This window comes from Tiliqua scincoides, chromosome 2 (genome assembly GCF_035046505.1).
Source record: "Tiliqua scincoides isolate rTilSci1 chromosome 2, rTilSci1.hap2, whole genome shotgun sequence".
NCBI classification, from domain to species: Eukaryota; Metazoa; Chordata; class Lepidosauria; order Squamata; family Scincidae; genus Tiliqua; species Tiliqua scincoides.
This window is the reverse complement of record NC_089822.1, coordinates 142,720,796-142,745,418: the sequence shown is the minus strand read 5'-3', so window position 1 is coordinate 142,745,418 and position 24,623 is coordinate 142,720,796. Positions and strand designations below refer to the sequence as shown.

Below are 24,623 nucleotides of genomic sequence, written 5' to 3'. Positions count from 1 at the left end.
CCCTCCATTGACTTCAAGGGGGGCTCTCCCTGCCTCAAGCCCTGCAGTCCCCGGATGTTCTCCGCAAAGGCCGTGACGCTGTAGGTTTCTTCGCAGGCGCAGTCCGCCTTCCCTTCTGCGGCCGCAGTTCTCGCGCGACCTGCAAGATGGCGGCGTTCTGCGAGGAGTTCACGCTGTGTGCCTTGGGGGGTGGCGGCGGTGGGGGGCCCCCCCAGGGGCCGCTGTGGCTGGAGGCGGACGGGGACCGCGCTCTGCTCACGGACCGAGGCAAGACGGTGACTCTGTATAAGGTGAAGGCGCCTCACGGGACCGTTTCCTCGCCGGCACGCGAGCCTCGTTCGAGGGCGCGTGTCGCCCTCCCCCGCTCGGGGCCGCGCGCTCTAACGGCCATAAGGGGGGGAGGAGCGTGACCAACTGGACCGAGGGAAGCATGTGGGGGGGGAGCACACTGAGGCTGCAGTCCTGTCCACAGCCTCCTGGGAGGAAGCCCCATTGACTCTAAGGGGACTTACTTCTGAGTAGACATGCGTAGGACAGGGTTCTGAATTAGATAACTCAGTGTTTCTCAAACTGTGGATCAGGACCCACTAGGTGGGTCGCAAACCAATTTCAGGTGGGTCCCCATTCATTTCAATCTTTTATTTTTATTATTTTAGACTTGATGCTGCCACGGTATGCATCTTGGGAAATGCGACAGATCTGGACTTTCAACAGGCTGCTCTGTATGTGCTTTAGACAGTGACAGTCAATGGGGCTTACTCCTGGGTATGTGTTGGTAGGGTTGCAGCCTAGATGGTCGAAAATTTTCCTGCTTGATGATGTCACTTCTGGTCATGACATCACTTTCGGCACATCCTGACAGATTCTCATCTTAAAAAGTGGGTCCTAAAAGTGTGAGAACCACTGAGATGACTTATTATTATTAAACAAATTTTTATCCAGCCTTTCTACCCCAAAGCAGGCACCCAAGGGAGCTTACAACATAAAAGAACACACAATAAAAGATTAAAATGACATGAATGACATTTAATATTAAAACAAACCAAACGCCAGTGGATCACCAATTTATGATTTAAAGACAATCCACTTTAATTCCCCTCCCTTTCCCAATCCCCTATGTGGTATTTAAGCTATTTCTGCCCAGTGTTGCATATATGCAACAGGGATCGAATGTGGGCTGCGAAGAAATGGATTAATTTCCCATATTTCTAAGTGTGCATGTACTAGTTATTTTAACAACTTTTTACCCAGCAACTTTAACCCGTTTTTGCCTGGCCCACAGGGGTACACATTTGGTCCCTGTTGTGCAGAAATGGTTTAAAAAACACTGAGGCTTTCTCCTGAACCATGTGATAGGGCTGCATGTCTCCCTGATTCAATAAGGCACATTTAAGCAAAAAAGAAGGTAAAGGGGTAAGCAGTCATCCATTTCCTTTTATTATTTGCAAGGTAGGAATCTAGGTAGGAATCTCAGGCTCACCTGGTTGTCAGTTTTCTGAAGCAATGAAGGGTAGAAAATCATAAGGCTTTAGTCCTCCATTTTGTTGTCATTTGAGCCTGAAGGTTTTAAAAGATTGTGGGCAAAGGAGCATGCATACCAAATTGGAAAAACTTCCAGAGATACTTGCTACTGGAAGGGCCCTGTTCTCTTGGTAATTCTGTGTAAAGAGTATTCTTACAGTAATTACTTTATCACATTTCTTTAGTTCTTGGTTAAAATGTGGTATTCTGAGAATATGCCCTTAAGTTGCTTAAGTTCTTTTAACTAAGTTTTAACAGAGGACATGCGAAACTATGTTATGCCTGTGGGTCATATCTTATCAGTTGATAATGTTGTCTTTTCTTTCTTTTCTTTTTTAATAAAAAGGTATCTGACCAAAAACCATTAGGTTGCTGGTCTGTCAAAGAAGGCCAGATCATTACAAGTCCAGCTGTTCACATATTTGAAACAGGAGAATTCATTGTTGTCCGTGATGATAAGGTAGGATTTCTTATTATTAGGAGTATCTGACTAGCACAGGGGTCTCCAAACCCTGGCCTGGTGGGCTACATCTTACCCTCCAGAGAATTTTATCTGGCCTGTGAGGTTTCCCAGCATTTCCAAGCTAAAAACAGCTCAAAAGACACATTGTTGGGTTTCCCAGCATGGTTATATTCTTTATTCTGCCACTAGTGGTGCTGAATGTAATGCAATGGAATGGAAATTTCTTTCCATTACATTACATTGCATTATATTCAGCCTCTCTAGTGGCTGAATGAGATATATACCAATTCTGGGAGATCTGGGATATAAATTAAAGTTAATGTCTATGTTAAACTTATATGGAGCAGAAACTGAGATGAAAAGAAATTTGTGATTTGTGTCATAGGTTGCTTGATGCTTTTTTCAAAATTCATTCCCCCTCTTCCTGTGGAAATCCATTTTTCCCTCTGCTCCCCTCCTCCTTTCACCTCCACCCACTTATTGTATTCAGTCAAACTATCAGCACATTGATTCTCCATGTGTATATTGTTTGTTTATTTTCCGGCCCTTGACATCGTGTCAAATATACAATGCAGCTCTCATGCTAAAAAGCTTGGAGATCCCTGGACTAGCATATGGTGTAATGTTCAGATGTCTACTAATCTTGTGTTAGTGAGTTCCTGTGTGCGTTTTTACCAAGTTGTATTGAATATTATCAGGAGGGTGATGTTGAACTTTTTCTTTAAAATGTACCCTCATTTTCCCAATACAGGTATGTGTTGCTTAATGATGGGAATATGTTCTGTGAAATGCATCATTAGGCAATTTTGTTGTTGTGCGAACATCATTCACTTATATAGATTGTTCTCTCAAATTCTGGAGTAAACAGAATAATTTTCCATTTTCAGAGTAGACTAACAATGGTATAGCCTACTACAAACCTAACCTACTAGGTATAGCCTACTACACACCTAGGCTATATGGTATAGCCCATGCTTCCCAATCTTTTTAGTGCAATGACCCACTGTGGCAGCTGGGTAGCACCCCAGAATGCCTTGTGGCTTCATAACTGGTGCCAACTCGTGACCCACCAAAAATTGGGTTACAACTACACAAGGTTACACAGGTACATAAGACCCTCATGGTTTTTCAGCTCTATTATAATCTTATGGAACCATTGATTACGTACATACCATACGTATGGTCCATTGTTGACCTAAACATTGTTATGTGATGCATTCCTGTATTTACTTTCTTGTAAGGTTTGTGGTAGGTAAGATAATTGTAGTCTTAAGCAGTCCATTGTAAAACTATGTGCTAGTGTTAGTGTCCTTGACGTAAAGAGAACACATAATTGAAATCTTGTTCATGTTAAGGTAAGCACATTGCACACACTTGTACAATATTACAAGTACATTAGCACTGTTTGAGAGCAATAGTTATCAAACATTGTTACTTTAAAAAACTTCATCTTTTTCTAAGGTTTTACAGATCTGGAAGGAAGATGACCCTAATTTTGATAGGATCTTCAAAGCAACTGTAAGTGCTGATAACTTGTGTTAAATTGATATGGAGGAGGGTGTTACCTTTATGAAATTGTTGGTATGAGTTCTCAATATGTTTATGTTTTGTCAATAATAAGGAATAATATCTCAGTCCCTTCTCTTCCTACTGTGCAATATTCTTCCTGTCCCTACCACCAAACTGTCTCCCTTCTGGCCTTGCAATAGATGAGCATGTATCACAGCAACTCTGAAATAAAAGGAATAAAATATAAGCTGCTCACTGCAGTAACTGGTTTCCTGCTGCTGCCACCACTTTGTCTTGTTATCTCTAGGGGTAGCTTTCGTGTTCATCTTTCAACTGTGAAAGAGTTTGTGCTTGTTTGCCCTTTTAAAGCAAGAAGCATTCAGAGTCTCACCTAGCTGTATTTAGCAAGAGGCTTGAGAAAAAGGGAGCCAGAACTGCATGTCGGGCTATGTTCAAGGCTCTCTGATTTCATTTTCTCTTAGACTGGCCAGGCCTCGGAAAGGACGCATATAGGTTGGTGGTGAGTGTACCCTGGCCCTTCTGACTCCAGGGTCAGAAGGCCTTGTGTGTGATACTTAGGTGGTCATCTAGGGACAGCTACAGCTCATCTGGTGTGAGCAGCAAGTGGTTAATTGCAAATCTGACTTATAGTCGCAATATAACTTCTTTATACAAGTCTTAAGTGTATTGTTTAAATTTGACAAGCATTCTAGAATTTTCTTCCTATTAGTAGGGCTAATAACAAATTCCATAAAATAAACATACTGTAGGTAGTTGTAGAATGTAGTGGCAGTGCTAGTCAATCCCCCTGTATGGAATGTCTATACTTCTGACTCTTCGCCAACAGTAAAAATATTCAGTTGTGTAATGTCCTTCTTGCAGGAGAAATAATTTTTTTTGAGTTTTAACATAACAGCCAAGTTTGTTGCGCTGGAAGAATTACATTTCCATTTTGGTACTGTGTCAGAATTGTAATTCAGAAGCTGTTCTTAATGGAATTGATGCAGAATTCTTCCTGCCAATTGATTACTTTACATTTGTATCATGCCCTTTTCCATGGGTTTCAGAGTGAACTAAACGAGGGTTTCAGGTGTGGGCTCCTACACAGACTTGGTTTGCTTCAATCTCAGAGTTTAATCTTTGCCTCTTCTGTGTCCTGCTACTTCCTCTCATCTGCCACATTAGTTTTTGGATCAGTGAACTTTTCAGAAATGGGGCAAAATGAGTCATCTTTGCTGACTGTTACAAAGTGTATTGTATGACAGCATTCTGCACTTGTTAGCTTTTATATTGCTCGTCTTACATTTGAGAGTAATGAACAGTGTAGAAGATTCTGTTTGGTTTCTTTATTTACAGTTGTCATCAGATGTTTATCGGATACATTCATTGCCTCATACTGAACCCCTTGTCCTGTTCAAGGGTGGAGCTGTTAAGAGGTTGGATACTTTGCTGGCAGCACCTCAGCAAGAAATTGAAAACATTATTTCCAATGAAGTAATTAGGTAAGTGACATAGTTTTTTTCTAGCTCAGAGGTTTCTAAATTATTGCCTGCCATTACCCACCTTGTCCTCTGTAATGGGTTGCAATCTCATGCTCAATTCTCAACTGCAAACCTTTCTGGGGACCCTTGAAGGCCACTTCTGGGTCACGCCAGGCCCCCAACCCTCTCCATTGGCCTCCGTGGGCCACAGAATGCCTTGTGGAAGAGACCAGAAGCACTTTTGGTTCCCAGAAGCAACTTCTAGTTTACTTCCACGTTGCTTCTGCGACTTCTGGTTGCTTCTGCCCCACAGAGGCCCCACAGGCCCCCCCTTCTAGGCCCCACAGAGGCTAATGGAGTGGATCATGGACCTAGTGTGACCCAGAAGCAGTCTTTGGAGGCTCCCAGAAAGGCTTTGCGACGGAATATTGAGCATAGGGTCACGACTCACAGTTTAGGAAATGCTGTTCAAGCTTTGTAATCCAGAGATCAAAGTGTAATTGTTTTGATTTTTGTCTCTCCCCCTAAACCTACAGATTGTGAAGGAGTCATTAGTATGGATTATCCAAGGACTTGCATGTTTGAAATGCTGTATTCATTTCCATTCCTTCCTTCTAGAGAGCACCCCAAGTTTCTACACAATAATTACAAGCCCAGCATGCTACTCAGTACTTATACTGATCTTTGTTCCATTTCATTGCTCTTGGGTATACATGTGTATCAAATTCACCTAAAGAATATTGTGAATAAAGACTATTGGTCGTTAACTTTTAAGGAAGTTCCATAGCTCAAATCAGGAAACTGAGGCATTTATACATTTGAGGTTGTATCAATTTATACCAACAACTATGTTGTGGTGGCTGTGAATCCTTAGTAATATATTAAGCTATTACCTCAGATAATGTGTTTTGTTAATTTGGAGCAATATTTTGGGTTTTCATATAGTAATAATCATATAATGTATTTTTAGGTGGAGTGAGATTTTCATGGATGTTCAACAACCTGTTCTTATGTTTATTACTGAGCAGGTGAGTATTTAAAAGCTTCATTTTAAATTTAAAGCAGCCATACCATATTGCTGGTATATTTTGTTAAAAGTTAATTGATGTTTAATTTACAGTGTTAAATACAAGCAGGAAACTGATTGTGTTTGTAATGCCACCTATGTCCATTTCCTGTCAGTTACCAGTATGATGGAGCTATCCCTTCTTTGCCTGCCTTCTAACCAACAGCTTTATCCAGTCCATGCTGGCAGTATCTACCTATTCTGTGGCTGAATTCAGTATTTCATTTTTCACTTCCCAAGCAAGTGTCTATTCAAACCCAGCTTTTGATTTTGATTTTATAAGTCTTAAGAACATAAGAACAACCCCACTGGATCAGGCCATAGGCCCATCTAGTCCAGCTTCCTGTATCTCACAGCGGCCCACCAAATGCCCCAGGGAGCACACCAGATAACAAGAGACCTCATCCTGGTGCCCTTCCTTGCATCTGGCATTCTGACATAACCCATTTCTAAAATCAGGAGGTTGCGCATACACATCATGGCTTGTACCCCATAATTGATTTTTCCTCCAGAAACTTGTCCAATCCCCTTTTAAAGGTGTCTAGGCTAGATGCCATCACCACATCCTGTGGCAAGGAGTTCCACAGACCGACCACACACTGAGTAAAGAAATATTTTCTTTTGTCTGTCCTAACCCGCCCAACACTCAATTTTAGTGGATGTCCCCTGGTTCTGGTATTATGTGAGAGTGTAAAGAGCATCTCCCTATCCACTCTGTCCATCCCCTGCATAATTTTGTATGTCTCAATCATGTCCCCCCTCAGGCGTCTCTTTTCTAGGCTGAAGAGGCCCAAACGCCGTAGCCTTTCCTCATAAGGAAGGTGTCCCAGCCCCGTAATCATCTTAGTCGCTCTCTTTTGCACCTTTTCCATTTCCACTATGTCTTTTTTGAGATGCGGCGACCAGAACTGGACACAATACTCCAGGTGTAGCCTTACCATAGATTTGTATAACGGCATTATAATACTAGCCGTTTTGTTCTCAATACCCTTCCTAATGATCCCAAGCATAGAATTGGCCTTCTTCACTGCCGCCGCACATTGGGTTGACACTTTCATTGACCTGTCCACCACCACCCCAAGATCTCTCTCCTGATCTGTCACAGACAGCTCAGAACCCATTAGCCTATATGTGAAGTTTTGATTTTTTGCCCCAATGTGCATGACTTTACACTTACTGACATTGAAGCGCATCTGCCATTTTGCTGCCCATTCTGCCAGTCTGGAGAGATCCTTCTGGAGCTCCTCACAATCACTTCTGGTCTTCACCACTCGGAAAAGTTTGGTGTCGTCTGCAAACTTAGCCACTTCACTGCTCAACCCTGTCTCCAGGTCATTTATGAAGAGGTTGAAAAGCACCGGTCCCAGGACAGATCCTTGGGGCACACTGCTTTTCACCTCTCTCCATTGTGAAAATTGCCCATTGACACCCACTCTCTGCTTCCTGGCCTCCAACCAGTTCTCAGTCCATGAGAGGACCTGTCTAATTCCCTGACTGTGGAGTTTTTTCAGTAGTCTTTGGTGAGGGACCGTGTCAAACGCCTTCTGAAAGTCCAGATATATAATGTCCACGGGTTTTCCCGCATCCACATGCCTGTTGACCTTTTCAAAGAATTCTATAAGGTTCGTGAGGCAAGACTTACCCTTACAGAAGCCATGCTGACTCTCCCTCAGCAAGGCCTGTTCGTCTATGTGTTTTGAGATCCTATCTTTGATGAGGAATTCCACCATCTTACCCGGTATGGATGTTAGGCTGACCGGCCTATAGTTTCCCGGGTCCCCCCTCTTTCCCTTTTTAAAAATAGGCGTGACATTTGCTATCCTCCAATCTTCTGGCACCATGGCCGTTTTGAGGGACAAGTTGCATACCTTAGTCAAGAGATCTGCAACTTCATTCTTCAATTCCTTAATAACTCTTGGGTGGATGCCTTCAGGGCCCGGTGACTTATTGATCTTTAATTTATCAATGAGGTCTGAAACATCTTCTCTTTTAACCTCTATCTGACTTAACTCCTTGGTCAGGAGGGGCCGTTCAGGCAGCGGTATCTGCCCGAGGTCTTCTGCCGTGAAGACAGATGCAAAGAACTCATTTAATTTCTCTGCCATCTCTAAGTCTCCTTTTATCTCCCCTTTCCCTCCCTCACCATCCAGAGGGCCAACCGCTTCAGGCTCAGTTATTCTTCAGGTTTAGTTCAGTTATTCTTCAGGTTTGGTTTAGTTATTCTTCAGGTTTAGTTTAGTCTTCAGGTTTAGTTATTTCCAACATAAATTTGTTGACTATCTTAGAGGTGAGTAAGCATGTAATAGCAATAGAAACAGAACTAAATCATCCAGTGTGTGTGCTGTAGCTATGAATTCTTTCAGTCCTGCAGCAGGTCTTAAAGGCAGTAATCCTCTTCTGCTATCTGCCTCCTTCTCCACAAGCAACTGATATTTCTGAAGCGTATAGATTCCTTTTACACATTATGGGTAATAGACATTAATAGACCTGTCCACCATAGTCTATTTCCTCTTTAAAGCTATCTAAATTCCCTGACATCCCTATATCTTCTGATGGCAAACTTTCTTTTATCTATCTTGAAACTTCTTCCAGTAAGTTTTGTTGAATGACTCCAAGTCATAGCTCTATATGAGAGGAAGGAAACCTGAATAGCAGATTTCACTTGTGTGCAGTAACACTGCCACACAGGGGTAGAGGTAGTGCAGGCTCTTCTGTGATACACTGTTGCTATTGTGACTTGCAATTTTTCAGATGTGTTGGATAGAATAGGTGCCACCTTAAATCTCCTGTCTTTGGCAGAGATGCACTTGGTGACACATGGGAAGGCCTTCCCTGAGCCAGGTTATAGAACTCTTTGTCTCTAGACGCAGGAGCTGGCTGCATCACTTCTGCTGTATAGGTTGCAAATGAAAATGTGTGCTCTTTCCCTTTAGCCTTCAGATCCTGAGTTTGTGTCAGACATTTATGGCTTTCTCTTAGTTATGCTGTTTTGATATTTTTGTTAGTGGTGCTGTTTGTCTTTTGTTTTTAATTTTGAATCTGTTTTTGTTGTAGAATAATATATTGGCCACCTTGAATGCCTTCCTTGCAGAAGGGGAAAGGATGGATATAAAAAATCTAAATATAGAATAAGGTTATTTTTGAACATAAAAAAGCTATTGTAAACTTGGTATTACACCACAGTAATATGTGCCCACTGAACAGGAAGAACCTCCTGTGCTGAAATCCTTTCTTTGAGCATGTTTAGGAAATAGTCCCTACCCTAAGGGGAACTCTTTCACACTGAATCCTTTCATTTCATTAATGTGAAGTTGTGTTATATTGGTCAGAACTTTTATTTCACTGTGGACTAACAGATGTTCTCTGTACCTGTCACTCTCTAGTGGTCCAGGCACACTCTCGCTCTATTAGGAGGCAGATTCTCTTTGAAGAAAGACTTGTTTGCTGATGTTATTACTGACATTGTTCCATATGAGACTATTCATATACTATTTCATGTGAGAAACAGCTTGGATTCCAGATATTAACTGCATCTTTTCTAGTATTTAGGTACAGTGTCTCTGATTTTCTGGGAAATAACAGAAGACTAATATTTATTTTTCAGGATGGGAATTGCTTCCTGTATGTTCATCATTATAATCCATACATTCTTCATAAGTTTAAACTTGAACAAGGAGATGAATCATTCTTGCCACTCAGTTTTGGAGCATATCTGAAAGATAAGGTTGTCACTCTCCTGAGTTTATGTAAGTATTTATGTACATGTAATTGTATAGTTTGGACCATTAAAAGTTTGTACAGTTAGGACCATTGCTGTGATAAAAGTGCAGACAATAAAGCATGGTGCTACTTTTTCCACATTCTGGAATTCAGCCTTGTATAAAGGATAGGAATAGCAGCAGCAGTTAAGACAAGTTAACAATGGTATGGTTGTTACTAAATGCTCATAGATTGAGATAATGCAGGCACACACCATCAATACAAGTTCAGATATTCAGATATTAAGAATTTTTCTTGGTCACTTTAGATGCCTTTTACCAATCATCAGCTATTAGTTGAGAATTGGACTGACTAAAGACTCTAGTCTTAATACAGAATTGCTATCCATTCACAAGCCATGGCAGAGGAGGAGAGTTGTTCCTCCCTACCACTTTAAATCATCTAGTTATATGGTACATATACCTTACTTTTAACCTTACAGCAGTTGAAGTATGTACACATGTGTTACATAGGATTTGTGTGTACATATCCTACACAGAGATGGTCCTGAGGCAAAGACCTGAAAGAAGGATACTTTCCTCCTTTTCCTGTCCATGAGGGAAATGTCTGCCTTCATCTCACCTTCAAAGGATGTTTTGTTGATCCCAGTTTCTTGTTAATCACTGTGAAACTTGATTCTGTTCTTGCAGATTCTGATGGATGTGTGTACAAAATCTCGGTGCCACTACAGCAGAGTGGCTCTGAAGAAGAGCAAATTTTATCAAAGTCACTTCTGATCAGACTTGCAGTCTCTGGCAGTATTCTTAAAGGAACTTCCATTGCCATTCTTGATAAAGATCATATTGCCATAGTGGGATGTCTGGATTCCCCAAATAGTGATGTTCGAGGTACGATAATTTAAGCTTAAAGTTCAACAGCTGAATTGAATACCTCCAGTTTTATTGGTTGACTCTAAGGAAGGAAACCTCCCCAAAATGTGTTCTGGATAATCATAATAATGAACATACAAACATTCCAAAAGCTATGTAACAGATAGATTGTAGAATGGAAAGCAACAGAATGCTGATTGCAGGCTTTAGTCTAAATAGAACAAGAAATGGGAATAGCAAAGAGTAATAAGACCTTGGTCTATTTGAGACAGTGTAATTGTTCTTGAACTGGTAAATGATATAACAGTCATGTCTTTTAGTAACTCACCTCATCATGTTGATGGCAACAAATTTTCATCCAGGCAAGTGGCTTTGGTAGAGTATTGCTTTTTTAAAAGCAGTTTTGTCACATCGTTGTAGACAACTACTTTGAAGCTCATGTTCCCTGCTGTTCCTGCCATTTTATATTCTTTGAACTGTGAATGGAGTGACCCTACTTCACTAGTCTTCTTTGTTGTCATCCCATTGGACAGGCAACCAAGAATTTTTGCAGTTGGGTAGGTTTTGTGGGGGCTTATCTACAAGAATGATAGAATCCTATACAAGGGAGTGGGTTAGGGATGATATTGAAGTTTCTGGAATGGAGAGATTTGTTGAATTGGCCTGTATGCAAGAACCAGATAATAGGTTGAATCCTAAGTCAAACAGAGGAAAGCTCACATGGGAAATTTTTCATGTTGCCTCCTCTCCATTGTAGCCTCCTGAAAAGCTACTCCTGAGGAGTGCATGTAAATCCTTCTATTGGCCAATTTTCCTCCTTTTGCTACAGCACCATCACCACCACGTTCCATATCATTTCACAGAGCCCATGACCCTTGGGATTGGATTTTCAGAGGTGGTAGGAAAGTTATCTTGCACAAGTTTCCTTCCGTACTTCCGTATTCGTACTTCTCAGAGTCCAACCTGATACTTTTTGAAACTAGTGTAATCTGAATAACAGTAAAGGCTTAAACAGTTATTGGCAGTGTTCAGCAGAAAAGCTTTTGATATGTTAACTACTTTATGGGTATATTACCAAAATGCTTATAATAAATTTCCAGATGTCATTCCTAATTGAAAACTATGCACAGCCAAATGATATACCATTTGATGTCTCTTGTTTTTCCTGTCTGTAGAATACATTTCCATATGGAATATAATGTTTCAAACATTGCAAGCTTCAAAAGAATTGCCTCATGGAACCACTCAACAAGTAAGCCATGATCAGAACTTCAGTTTGATAAGCCCTTTGTAGTTAGTATTGTGACATGCGGATGAATATACTGTTGAAAGAGAAGGTGCAATATTCAGATTTTAAAACATTCTATATTTTTGAGATCACATATTATGTAACAGGTGGTTTGTTTGTTTTCTAAACTGACATTTGACCGCTATCACCTTTAATATGTACAGATAATAAGTTATTTTACTTTGATTAATAGTCTTGGATTTACGGAGTCATATACTTCTGTGTAAGGCACAGTTCTGTCAGCTCCTTCCGTTTGTGGTTCTTGTCTAGTTTCATGTCAGTACAGTAGGCCAAAAGAATGGCCAACTTTGTATTATCTACTTCAAGACCTTTCCAGTTTTATGAATTTGCTACTTTGAAATATTTCAAAGCCTAACAGAAAAAGCAATAAAATAAACTTCAACAAGAGTTAGTTGGCAACCTTCAGTCTTGAAAGACTATGGTATTGCGCTCTGAATGGTGGTTCTGGCACAGCGTCTAGTGTGGCTGAAAAGGCCGATTCAGGAGTGACAATCCCTTTCACACTGGAAGCAGGTGCAGTCTGTCCCTGGTCTGTCTCCCTGGCTGTGGGCCTTCCTTCTTTGCCTCTTTGCCTCAGTCTGTTGGCCAAGTGTCTCTTCAAACTGGAAGAGGCCATGCTGCACAGCCTGCCTCCAAGCGGGCCGCTCAGAGGCCAGGGTTTCCCACTTGTTGAGGTCCACTCCTAAGGCCTTCAGATCCCTCTTGCAGATGTCCTTGTATCGCAGCTGTGGTCTACCTGTAGGGCGCTTTCCTTCCACGAGTTCTCCATAGAGGAGATCCTTTGGGATCCGGCCATCATCCATTCTCACGACATGACCGAGTGCATACATGCTAGGGATTCCAGCTCGTTCCAGGACTGTGTTGTTTGGAACTTTGTCCTGCCAGGTGATGCTGAGGATGCGTCGGAGGCAGCACATGTGGAAAGCGTTCAGTTTCCTCTCCTGTTGTGAGCGAAGAGTCCATGACTTGCTGCAGTACAGAAGTGTACTCAGGACACAAGATTAATGCCTGAGTTCTCTTGTTTAAAACTGCGCTGATGAGGACCCATTTAATGACCTAACATTTATAATAATTTGGATCTCAGTTTTTAAAATAGTCTACTGTGCATCATGGCAGTGAAATAATCCCACTAATAGAAGACTTACAGAAAGTTAAACTGAGTCATTGACTTTAAAATACTAATTAACCTAAATGTAAACTATAGAAATCCTTATAAACAGAAAACTGATTGACATGGCCAGTTATCTAGGCACATAGATGTCACATGTATGTTTTTCTCTATTACTACTGGAATGTAACAAAAGAGATCATACAGTGAGTGAATTCTTTCATTGAATCCTTGTTATATGGTGACTGTAGTGACCATTGTGTGTAGAACATGAGTTCAAATCCCACTCTGTTTATAAGCCTGGATGTGCCAATATGATCTCTGAACTCCTACAATAGCCAAAGCAACTTCAATTTATTTGCTCCTTCTCTAAAATTAGTATGGAACCTGCCATGTTCCAGATTTCTGTATGCATCAGGGCGTTCTAAGATCTGTGAATTATAGCAGTGGTTGTGTAAATCAACTCATGTTCTTTGATTGAGAAGGAATTTGGCATGTACAAATAAAAACCTATCAATTTGTCTGACAATGCTTGTTGTAAAGTGTGTCTTTACAACAGTCTTACAGTGATCACAATGCCTTTTCAATGGTAGTGAAACTGCTAAAATTATGATGAGCAGAGGCTCAACTTTCTTTTGACTCTAAAGTCCTACAACATGCTACAAACTGCCATGAGTTTTCTGAGGCAACAGCTGATTTCATCAAATCAGTTCCTGCTTGCTAATGGTTTGTCTAATGTTTTCTAGTGTTGGTGTTATGGAGACAGACTTTTTGTGACTCATGGGAAGGAATTAAAAGTGATCTTATATAAGTGTAAAACGTCGTCCTTGGCTGCAGCTATTGGGAAAACCAAGGGTATGCAAGTATCGGGTAGGTACTTAATTATGTTTTACTTATATCTCCACAAGACACCCTTTCTCAACATAATCCTGCGGAAAAAAATATGTGTAAAAATGCTATACAAGTCTTGCCTCGTTACCTGCTGATTTGGGGTCTGCGGTTTTGACTAACCATGGGTTCAGAGTGGAGGCTGGACCTGTACCCTCCAGTCATGTCCGGAGCTCTCTAGTTGCACCCAGAGAGCCTTGTGAGGGCCAGGGAGGCCTCCCTGATCCTCTGAAGGTCTTCTAAGGCCTTCAGAAGGCAAAAAATCACAACTTCCAGTTTCAGCTGAATTCAGAAAATTACATGGTGCCTGATGCGTGGATTTCAGCATCCGTAAGGGTTCCTGGAATGGACTGCATTTGTTTCCATGCATTCCAAGGATGCGTTTGTTTCTAAATGTTCTCAAACACATGAAAAAATAGGAGCGGTGAAAGGTGCTTCTTGTTTCGGCTTGTGCCTCACCCTTGGTCTGGCCAAGTGGAATACTTGATAAACAGCTTGAAAATCAGAGTTGATTGATTAAAATACCCCAACAAAATTTTAAAGTTTTATATATTTATATCATCCATTTCCATGGACCTTAGGGTAATGTAAGCAAATGGTAGATCAGAGGCTTCCACAATTAACTTCCGCTTCCTATTTAGCATTAAAGCTAGTTTCATTCAACATCCAGGCTTTTGGAAGTCTGCTCTGTGGCTCTATAAACATAAATGCTTTTAGTGACCTGTTTAAACAAGAGAACTTAGCCCCGGTAAGCTTTTTAACAATGTTAATGGGCGTGTGGGGCTTCTGTTTTTATAGCATCCCCTGTATAAGCCCCCCTTCCCTGTAGCTGCGTGGTTCTGGGGATTGTGTCGCCACTTTCCCCCTGCCCCTTAAAGGGAAAGGGGTAGTGGTTCTCAGGTAATGACCCACCAGTTTGAGGTCCAGTGTCATAGAGAGAAGAAGGTGGGAAAATCCTATTCATCTAAACTAGGGGTGCCCAATATGTTGATCGCGAGCTACCAGTCGATCTCGAGGCGAAATGAGTCGATCGCAGGCTTCTCTCCCGTCCACGCATCCCTAGGAGTGAGCCCCTGGCAGGCTTGTGAGCCCAGGGAGCGAGCCCAGGGAGCGAGCACCTGGCAGGCTCCTCCCTGGGAGAGGAGCTGCTGGCAGGCTTCTCTCCCGTCCACACATCCCTGGGAGTGAGCCCCATTGACTCTACTGGGGCTGACTTACCTTTCCCCTGTTTTTGCACTGGTGTGTATGGAGATCTTCGCCCCCCCCCAACTTCCATCTGTTGGTTCTGTGTGCAAGGGGTTTTGCACTGGTCTTGCTGTGATGTCTATACAGAGATCTTCCCTCCCCCACACCTTTCCCCTGCTTTTGCACTGGTATGTATGGAGATCTGCCCCCCCCCCAACTTCCATCTGTTGGTTCTGTGTGCAAGGGGTTTTGCACTGGTCTTGCTGTGATGTCTATATAGAGATCTTCCCTCCCCCACACCTTTCCCCTGTTTTTGCACTGGTCTGTATAGAGATCTGCTCCCCCCCCCCACTTGTATTGGAATCGAGGAAGATCTGATGAGGAGGTAGATGTGGTGTCAGCAGTGGCCCCTTTAAGGGTAAGGCCTGGGCATCCAGCAGAGTGTGCTGCACAGCTGCAGCCACTTGAAGGCAATAGGGCCCTCAGGGATATAAGAGCACCTGAGGCAGGAAGAGCTCCACTTATTTATGTGAGTCAGCCTTTTCCTACATGAAGATCATTAAGTCCAAGTACCGTTCCACCATGACTGATGAACATTTGGAAGTGTGCTTGAGGCTGACTGTCAGCAGCTACTGTCTGACTATGCATCCTTGGCTGATTCACTTCAGTGCAAGTCATCAAAGTAAACTCAAGTAATTACAAAAAATGGTTATAGTTAATTATGTTGTGTTGTGCAGTATTGGCTCATGCGGTTATGCAAGGTACACCAACATACATTGTACACATAAATGTTATATGTTATGATGGCGCGTACATTGTAAAAAAAACTCTGGTAGATCTCCGGGCCTTGCTGGGTTTCAAAGTAGCTCTCGAGCCAAAGAAGTGTGAGCACCCCTGATCTAAACTCTGCTCACAAAATCTAGGTTCCAAGCCTTAAAATAACCTTGCTTTGGAAATGTGAATCACAGGCTTAGTTTGACCCCTTTAAAGTGATTTTTTTAATGTGTTACTCTTGTTTCCAGAAAGGAAGACTCTTTCTGTGAATTGGAATATGCTTCAGGAAGATGACTTAATGTATATACAGCCAGATCAGTCAGTACCTGCTAAGGATGAATTTAAAAGACTGGTATTTTAATTACTTTTTTCTGCTTTCTTTTATTATAGTATAGTGCATGTAATGTGACATTCTTCATAAAGACAATATGTGACTTGTTGTCTCTTTTATGTACCTATTAAATTATTAGTGTGCCTTACCCAGAATTTTAACACAACTTTCTTGGGCTTTTTCTCCAAGTGTATTAAAACTATATACAATCTACCAGCCTATTTCATCCACTAGGAAACCTAGATTATAACTAGCTCTAATTTTAAAGGAATAGTACTTCAGGGTACAAGTTACTGTTGGAAATGTAGCCATTCCATTTTGAATAAAAGATTACCATAAGCTCCCTTACACTTTAATCATATTTGTCTCAAACATTCTTATCTTGTCAAATATTGTAGTTGAGGCCAAAAAGGAGCATGGGTGCAAAAGCACAACTGGAGAGCCTTACAGTGGAACAGCTTCTCTTGACCATTAAGGTAAAATTGAAAAATTCTTAGTAAAGAGGCAGTAAAGATAAAGCAATCTTGTTGGCAGTATTTCCTTCTGTAAATGATAATGCATGTTTTTATCTCATGGAATGGGACTCATCATTTCAGAACAGGAGCTCATGCATAGTGCAAAACAACCTTCTGTGTATTGGGTTGGAGAGAATAAGTTATGCCTCTTTCAGGACCATGCTTGCTGTGACACCTATAGTGCAATTGTACACTCCGATGTAAATCCCATTGTGTTCAATGGGGCTCACCCCCAGGAAGTTTTTCTCCAGTCATGCAGTCTGAAGATAGCGTATCTTTTCTCAAATGAGGGTTTTATTCTGACATGCCTGAATAATTAGTCATTTAATCTGTACCTCTGGCACTGACTTATAAATGTACTCTTTCAGGATTCTTCTCAGAATGAAATTGAAGAAAAGGTGGTGAAGTTTTTGTCCAATACTCGCATGCCAAATTTTCAAACATCACTTGAATGCATAGTGTCGGCACTTGTGAACAGATGTAAAACAGAACCAACATTTTATCCTTCTGCTTGCCTGGTGCAACTGATCCAGACGCAAGGTGTCTCTTACAGGTGAAAATTTCTCATTTTCTGTTGTCATTATCCATGTACATGACTGTCCATCACATCTCTTTAAAACAATGTAAAAAGTTGTTCAAAGATTTTGGCAGTGGTGACTTTAAGGAATTGATTTCTTTTTGAACCTCCCAGAAATTTCTGAAACTTTTTTGTGGAAAGAAAAATTAACTTTTGACAAATCACTTAAAAATATTCAGGGATTAATTGCTTATCCTGTGTCTTAGCATGTGCCCAGGCTTAATGGCAGTTGCCTTGGAGAAAACAGATGTACACTTGTTACAACTGTGTCTGCAGCAGTTTCCTGATATCCCTGAAGCCATTACTTGTGCTTGCTTGAGGACTTTCCTTAAGTAAGTATAAAGCAATTTTACTTGTACTCTTTAGAGATGCTTCTAATTATTTGTTCAATAAGGGTCTTGAGAAAGATGCTGACACGCTACCATCATTTTGGCAGCAGTGACTTAAATAGAAATTAATGTCATGTATTACTTATTTTTTCAGGTGTGTGAAAACTGTTTAATGGATAAAGCTTAAATTGATGAGACACCTCCTGTTTTATTGTCTTAGTTCTAATTTGAAATCAGAGAAAGCAAATTAACTGTGTGATTATTTTCAGGGTAATTTCCATTCCATCCCAAAATGCTCGGTCATAACTAGAATGCAGTTTGGCCTGCCAATAGGAAGTGACTGCCCTTTGGACCCTACAGCAAAGCATATTGATACAAGATAAACATGCGAACATTTCTAAAAACAAAAAAGAAACTACATACTATGCGTTAAACCAGGGGTCTCCAAACTTTTTGGCCAGAGAGCCGCATCAAATATCTGGCGTGGTGTGGAGGGCCAAAAAAAATTTTAAATATAAAGTTTAAATAAATAAATTAGAGATGGGACTTAGATGAGTGAATATAAATGAATGAATGGACTCATTCATTCAACCTCTCTGGCACTCATACACCCTCCAGACACAATCCAGACACAATCAGAGCTGTGTTCTGGTCATGTTCAGTTGAGTGGGCCAGAGGCTTTCAGGGGACAAGAGGTTGGCTGCGGGCCAGAAGGAGGCTTGCCGCGGGCTGCATCTGGCCCCCGGGCCGGGGTTTGGAGACCCCTGCATTAAATATTCCAAGTCATTTTCCTTATGAACTCCAGTAACTGTGCATGTTGTTTCGATGTCAATTTAAATGCATATTAGTATCCCAGATGTGGAATATTTACTTTTTTCTTTTCTAGGCTTGGTGATGAGCACCTTAAGGAAATGAATTTAGGTTCTGTAGCAGATTATGCTGATGATGCACACCACAGTAAAGTGGAGAAACAACCTAAAGTTATACAGAATGGGTTTAGTTCTGAACTCCTAGAGGAAGATGGTTGTGATACAGAGTTAACCCAAAAATCTCATGCAACAGATGCAAGCGAATTATGCCCTGTTGGACCACAAAAGGCAACATTACTGTATCCTTGGCAAAATTTTTGAAAAGTTGGGAATGTATTACTGATGTAGATTATAAAAGAGAAACTAAACAGGCAATTGCTGGGTTGTATACTAACATTAGTTATGACTAAATCCCATTGATATAAATACAGTTTAGTTATAATTATATTAACCTATTATTTTTTGCCTGCAAGTGTTGAAAAGTCTTTCATTGAATGAATTCAGTATTGCATGCAAAATGGGGAAAAAAATTACCTTCAGATTCATGTTTGGCTTCTTGCACTTGTTATAATGTGCAAGTGCAGTGGACTCTCTCTCCCCCCCCCCATTCTTGCTTAATTCTTTGCATAAAAACTGAAGAAAGCTTGCCTTTTAGCTTCAGTTGCATTAAAAATTGATACTGTCTAGTTTGCTATCCCCAGTTCTGTGTTAAGTATTTATTTCAGAATTTGTACCCTGCTTTCTACTCCAAAAAGCAACCACTCAAGGTTACTAAAAACAAATTGTATTATTATAATTGTCTTGTATTATTATGCAGTAAGATATATTATTACAATTACAAAAATTTACAATAACTTGTATTATAAAGTATATAATTTATATAATAACGTTTGTCCTCAGCCCAACCTACCTCACAGGTTCGGCTTCTTTTTATAGAAGTACTTCAGGAACCAGGAATCTGCTAAGTTGCAGCACCCACAGGACTTTTCGCATTGCTTCACAATTTTGTTAAGCCTCCAAGGAAGGAGGTTGTGATTACAGCCTGTCCTTTCTTGGAAAGTAGTATAAGAAATTTGGTAACTAAAGGATTTTTAAACTGTAGTTTGTTTATCCTTTTTAAAATGCTTTGGATGTAAGGATGTTACTCTTATGATGCCTTTGAGATAGAGTGGGATACAAATTTTAGTACCTGTTGCTCCTTGACAGTGTAATCTGAATCTTATGTAGAAATTCTATTCTGCGTTCAGCATACAGTGAGACATTTCTTTTGCCTCATCTGAAAGATCTTTCAGCTGACCAAGTCATCGTAAGTATAGGGGGTCCCCATTATGTTTCCTTCCATTGATCTCAACTTTTTGAGGAACTCAATTCCCCACATTTATATTCCTTACTTCCTTATTTATAGAGGATATAAGGAATACGCATATGCCTTACAGCCCCTTTCTCATGACCTCACCAGTATACTGGCATCCCTGTATCCACTAGACATATGTTCTAGCCTCCCTCTGCTCCCATTACCTTCATTTGTATTCTTACCAGTAGTGCCAAGAATGAATGTCTTGCTTTTATAGAACTCTATAAGCAAGAAGCTTATAGATGACAAGCAGGCATGGAACCTGCAAACTAGACAGGACAACTCAGAAAATGTTAACAGGAAGCTTCCTGTTAATGTTCTTCCTGTGTCCCCCTAGTGTACCTGTGTCCTCTGTAAGCTTCATGCTTATAGTGTCCTGTAAAAGCAAGAAACGTTTTTTGGTGCTACTGGTAAGAATAAAAACAAAGGTAATCAGTGGCTGGGGGCACGGAGAACCATGGGTAAGTGAAATTGTGGATGGAGGGGGCTGCTGTATCTTTTTACTCTTTCAAGCTCTTAAAGGGAATGTCTTTGATACATAGATTTTTGCCATTGCTGGGCCTGCTGGGTTCTTCTTTCTCTTTCCCCAGCTTCTCAGTGTCCTCTTCTCTCTCTGCTGCTTCCCCCCATGCCAATCTCTCTAACCCCTTTCTCATCACTGTCACTCCTCTTTTGTTTGTCTGTTGCTGACCTGCCTCTCCAGCTTCTTTCTCCCTGCTGTCACTCATTGCCCACTTCCTGACTTCTCCATCCTTGTCTCTTTCATACCACCAACCCATCCTTCCACCCTTCCTTGTTCACCTGCCACTCTATCAGCTCTCCTCTCTGCTGATCCAGCACCCCTCCCATCACCCTTCACCTGCTATCCACCCACATCACTCTGCAAGCCAACCACAAGGGATGTTGTCATCCTTTCACAGTCAGCCTCACAAAACCAGGCCACATCCCTGTATCGGCTTCTCTTCTTGTAAATTGTAGCTTTTCCTAGTGACTCTGTTTTCAGACACTTGCCAAAGCAGTTCATTCAACATCTTATGATGTTTCTTAGCATACATAGAAACTCAGTGGCCTTACACAGAAAATACAGTTGATTGCATTTATCAACATGCTATGACTGAGCCCATAGATCTAATGTATAAACTATTCATTGAACATTTTTTCATCTTTTACTGTTTCTGTAGTTTTTGTTTTGGTCTCAAGGTAAATTCAAATAGTTACCAGATACATGTTGTACCTAACAGATTTATTTTTTACCTTCAAATTTGAGGTTGGTCTACATGTGCTCATGATGAAGATTCCTATCTGCTGCTCTTACGCAGTAATTTTCTATTTCTTCATTTATGGAAACTGTCAGATATTGATAACACAGGCCAACACACATTTTGCTTCCTTAAACGTTATTCCAATTCCTGGGTTTATTTGGGGTGCCGATTCCAGAAATGGCATCCGTTTTGCCCTATCACGTCTAGTTTTGGAGACACGGCATAGCCTCTTTAGTGAATGGTTCAAGCAGCTTCCTCATGAGGAAGCCTACACCATGGCTTCCTCATGAGGAAGCTGCTTGAACCATTCACTAAAGAGGCTATGCCGTGTCTCCAAAACTAGACGTGATAGGGCAAAACGGATGCCATTTCTGGAATCGGCACCCCAAATTCATATCAAACCACCATAAAGTTTGGGAAAAACTTTTCTGACCCTCAGTTTTGTAGGCCTGTGTAATCTGAGACTTGGGGACCTTCAGTACTTTTGTATAAGGGCTGTAGCCTGATGTAGATTTGTTGATATCTCTGAATCTGAAATCGGTATAGTAGGACAGACATTGTTTGCATTAATATTTGTCTTTGAATTGAGTAGTGGAAATGAGATAGAAGTGAGACAAGTCATTCTTTAAAAATAGTAATTTGCAAATACAGACATTCAAAAAATCAAGATATATACATACTTGAAAATCTCATTGGAGTAGCAATTTGCTCTTTCTTTCTAGTTATTCCTCCGGTATTTGCAGTACCTGTACATGAAATGCAATGAAGAAGCCACTACAGACTTTCCTGAAATATTTTCTGTTTCTATAAACCAGGTAAGGCAGGAACATTGAAGTGCCATTGTTTCAGTGCTGCTATCAGTTTCTCTAATGTGCTTATATAGCTCTGTTAGTGCAAGGACATCCCCATTCTTTTCATTGAAGTGATCTGATTGGCATATGCATTTCTCTGCATGTTCAGGTTTAGACCCTGCATTAAACTGAGTAGGCAGGCTCTTGCTGGTGGATGAGCTTCATACTTCAGTGAGTCCTCTGCTCCTATACACAGTTGTGTCATCTGAGTACTCAGCTTAAGCAGGGTCTGCACTGCAGCCCATTTGCAATTTTTTCTGAGAAATGGCAGATAATTTCAGTTAATCTAAAAAAGCCAGGATCTGAGGAAGCCACCATGGCCCACTGTGTTGTGATGGTCAGTGGAGGGGCAAGGCACATAGCTTGTGCACCTGCCCTTTTTATGCATCCTTAGCTATCTCTCAGGAGGCTAGGAATTGTCCAAGAAAGGGGCAGCTGTAGCCACCGCAAAGGGAAAAAACCAAAAAGGAGGTGTCCTTCGCCTCACCTCCCATCTCAGGAAAGCCTAATTACTGGGTTCTTTCAGCTTAGAAGCCAGCTGCTAGAAGAGCAGCCAGGAGGTCAACTAACCTGGCTGACTCTACTCTCCTGCACCTATACTTGTCCTGTGTACTGTTAGCACTGGGGGAGCAATAGCTCTTAGCTCTGGTCAGGATAAAAAAAGGCAAGCAACTTGTAAAAAAAAATATTGGCTTCCTTAGAAAGCAGAAAATAAAAAGAGAAGTGAGCAAAAAAATATATTGGCTTCCTTAGAAAGGAGAAAATTAAAAGAGACGTGAGCAAAGGTAAAATAAATGAAAATAGGCACTTGGAGTTGAATGCAAATCAAAACAATAAAACCTAATGCTAACTACCTAGACACAAAGCCTGCCTAGAAATTGCGTAGGTTGGTTCCCTTGCTCCTCTCCAGTGGCCGTGGAGCAGTCAGAATGTGCAGGTGATATCTGCAGGTGCTGGTGCAAAGCATGCACTGGTTCATACTACCCGGCTCTTTGTATGGGATATGGGGGTATCAAAATCTTACCCTTCTGGTTGGCTAATACAATGGTGGGAAATCCTGGATGAGCTTCTTGAGCCTACCCTTGGCCTTCATCAGGTAGACAGACTTGACCAATGAGTGGGACAAGAAAATCCTGGTGGGATGCTGCTGTGCCCTTCGCCACACAGGCTTGTGCTGCTTGTATAAAATTTAATTGTACTCTGACTGTAGACAATGTTTTAAATGTCTAACAAAAACAATGTGTCTTGGCTTTTGATGGTGCATGATACCTTTTTTAACATATCTAGCTTCAGATGACAAGTGAACTATAATCTGTCATTTTGCAGCAATGTGTTGCACATTGGTGTCTGCCATGACTGCAATAACTTTTGCATAGGATGTTGCATCTGCCCTGTAGCTGATGTATGTAATATGGGCCACTTTTTTCCTAACTAATGAAGTGTCAATTGTTATGAGGGTTGTGGGTAGGGTGGGGATCTATATAATGTTTCCAAATCACTTGGGTGGAGAGAAAAGTGGCAAATTATTTTGTGTACTTTGTGTATATTTTCTCCGTGTACTCACCCAATGTGGTCATTGGCATGGATGGAGGGTGGCTTTTGCATGACCTTAAATTGTGGAAACAAATGACTTGGTAAAAAAAATTGCCAAATCTGAGCAACTCCAGTTTAAAATGTCAAAATGGACTAGAATTATGCTTATGAAACATATCTGCAGTTGAATTCTGTATGATAATTTGAACAAACTTGCACATAAATGATCAGCCATGCTGTTGTTTCACTGCGTTACATTGTGTCGTGTTGTGTTCACTTATTACATTGGTCCTATTTTCAGATTATGGACTGGATGTGCCTGCTACTAGATGCTCACTTTACAGTTGTTGTGATGCTACCAGAAGCAAGAAAGTTACTTTCTGAACTACACAAGTTTGTGAGAGCCCAGGTAAGTGTCTCTTTCTTTAAGCCATTTCTGCCCAATGTTGCATATATGCAACAGGGATCAAATGTGTCACCTGTGGGCTGGACAGAAATGGATTAATATTGCATGGATCGATCCCTATTATGATAATGATGAGATCATCCCTTAACTGCAGCACCTCCCTCAACCCAAATGCTTTAATTTGGGTATAGTATAAAATATACTTGAGTCCCTTTGGGGAGAAAGGCGGGGTAAAAATAAAGTATAATAATAATAATACTTCTGTTAATTGGGTGGGGGAGGCTGTTGCCCTACTTGTAAGAATGATAAAGCTATTTTTTTTTAAAGCATTTTTACTTGCAGTCTCAGAGCCCCAGCTATTAACTCTTCTTGTATTTCTGTTTTGGTTTTCCTTTTAGGTACGTCTTTGCTCTGAACTCAACAAGATCGAAGGAAGTCTGAAGGAGTTACAGAGACTAAAGCACTCAAAAGATGACAGCTTATATTCCATTGAAGTTCTAAAACTTTTTTGAATTTGGCATGTTTGTCATAAAATTATTTTTATTATCTTGTTCTGTGAATAGTCTTTCTTTTTACCCTTGGGTTTGACAGCTTCGCTGGTGATGCTGATTATGACATAATGAGTATGCGCAGTTATTATTTCTGAGGGTAAAGTCCAGATAGTTGAAATCTCAGTTTTCTAGATCTCAACAAATAGGCTTTTCCTTTTTTTCCCGTCCTAATTTTTTTCACTCTGTCAAACCAAGAATGGAGTCCCTGCTAT

At 40.9% G+C, this 24,623-nt stretch overlaps 1 protein-coding gene across 1 annotated transcript; it reads left to right on the top strand.

Annotated features, from left to right (window-relative positions):
* Positions 1 to 96: 96 nt before the first annotated feature.
* On the top strand, positions 97 to 24,411 carry NOL11 (nucleolar protein 11). The gene is made up of 18 exons (XM_066615968.1): positions 97 to 290; positions 1,868 to 1,981; positions 3,446 to 3,502; positions 4,850 to 4,995; positions 5,945 to 6,002; positions 9,645 to 9,786; positions 10,450 to 10,647; positions 11,805 to 11,881; positions 13,793 to 13,916; positions 16,142 to 16,245; positions 16,623 to 16,700; positions 17,108 to 17,292; positions 17,523 to 17,648; positions 18,532 to 18,753; positions 19,682 to 19,760; positions 21,793 to 21,885; positions 23,756 to 23,863; positions 24,259 to 24,411. The coding sequence occupies exons 1-18, from the start codon at positions 147 to 149 to the stop codon at positions 24,370 to 24,372; spliced, it is 2,169 nt and encodes a 722-aa protein (XP_066472065.1). The 5' UTR covers positions 97 to 146; the 3' UTR covers positions 24,373 to 24,411.
* The last annotated feature ends 212 nt before the right edge of the window (positions 24,412 to 24,623 follow it).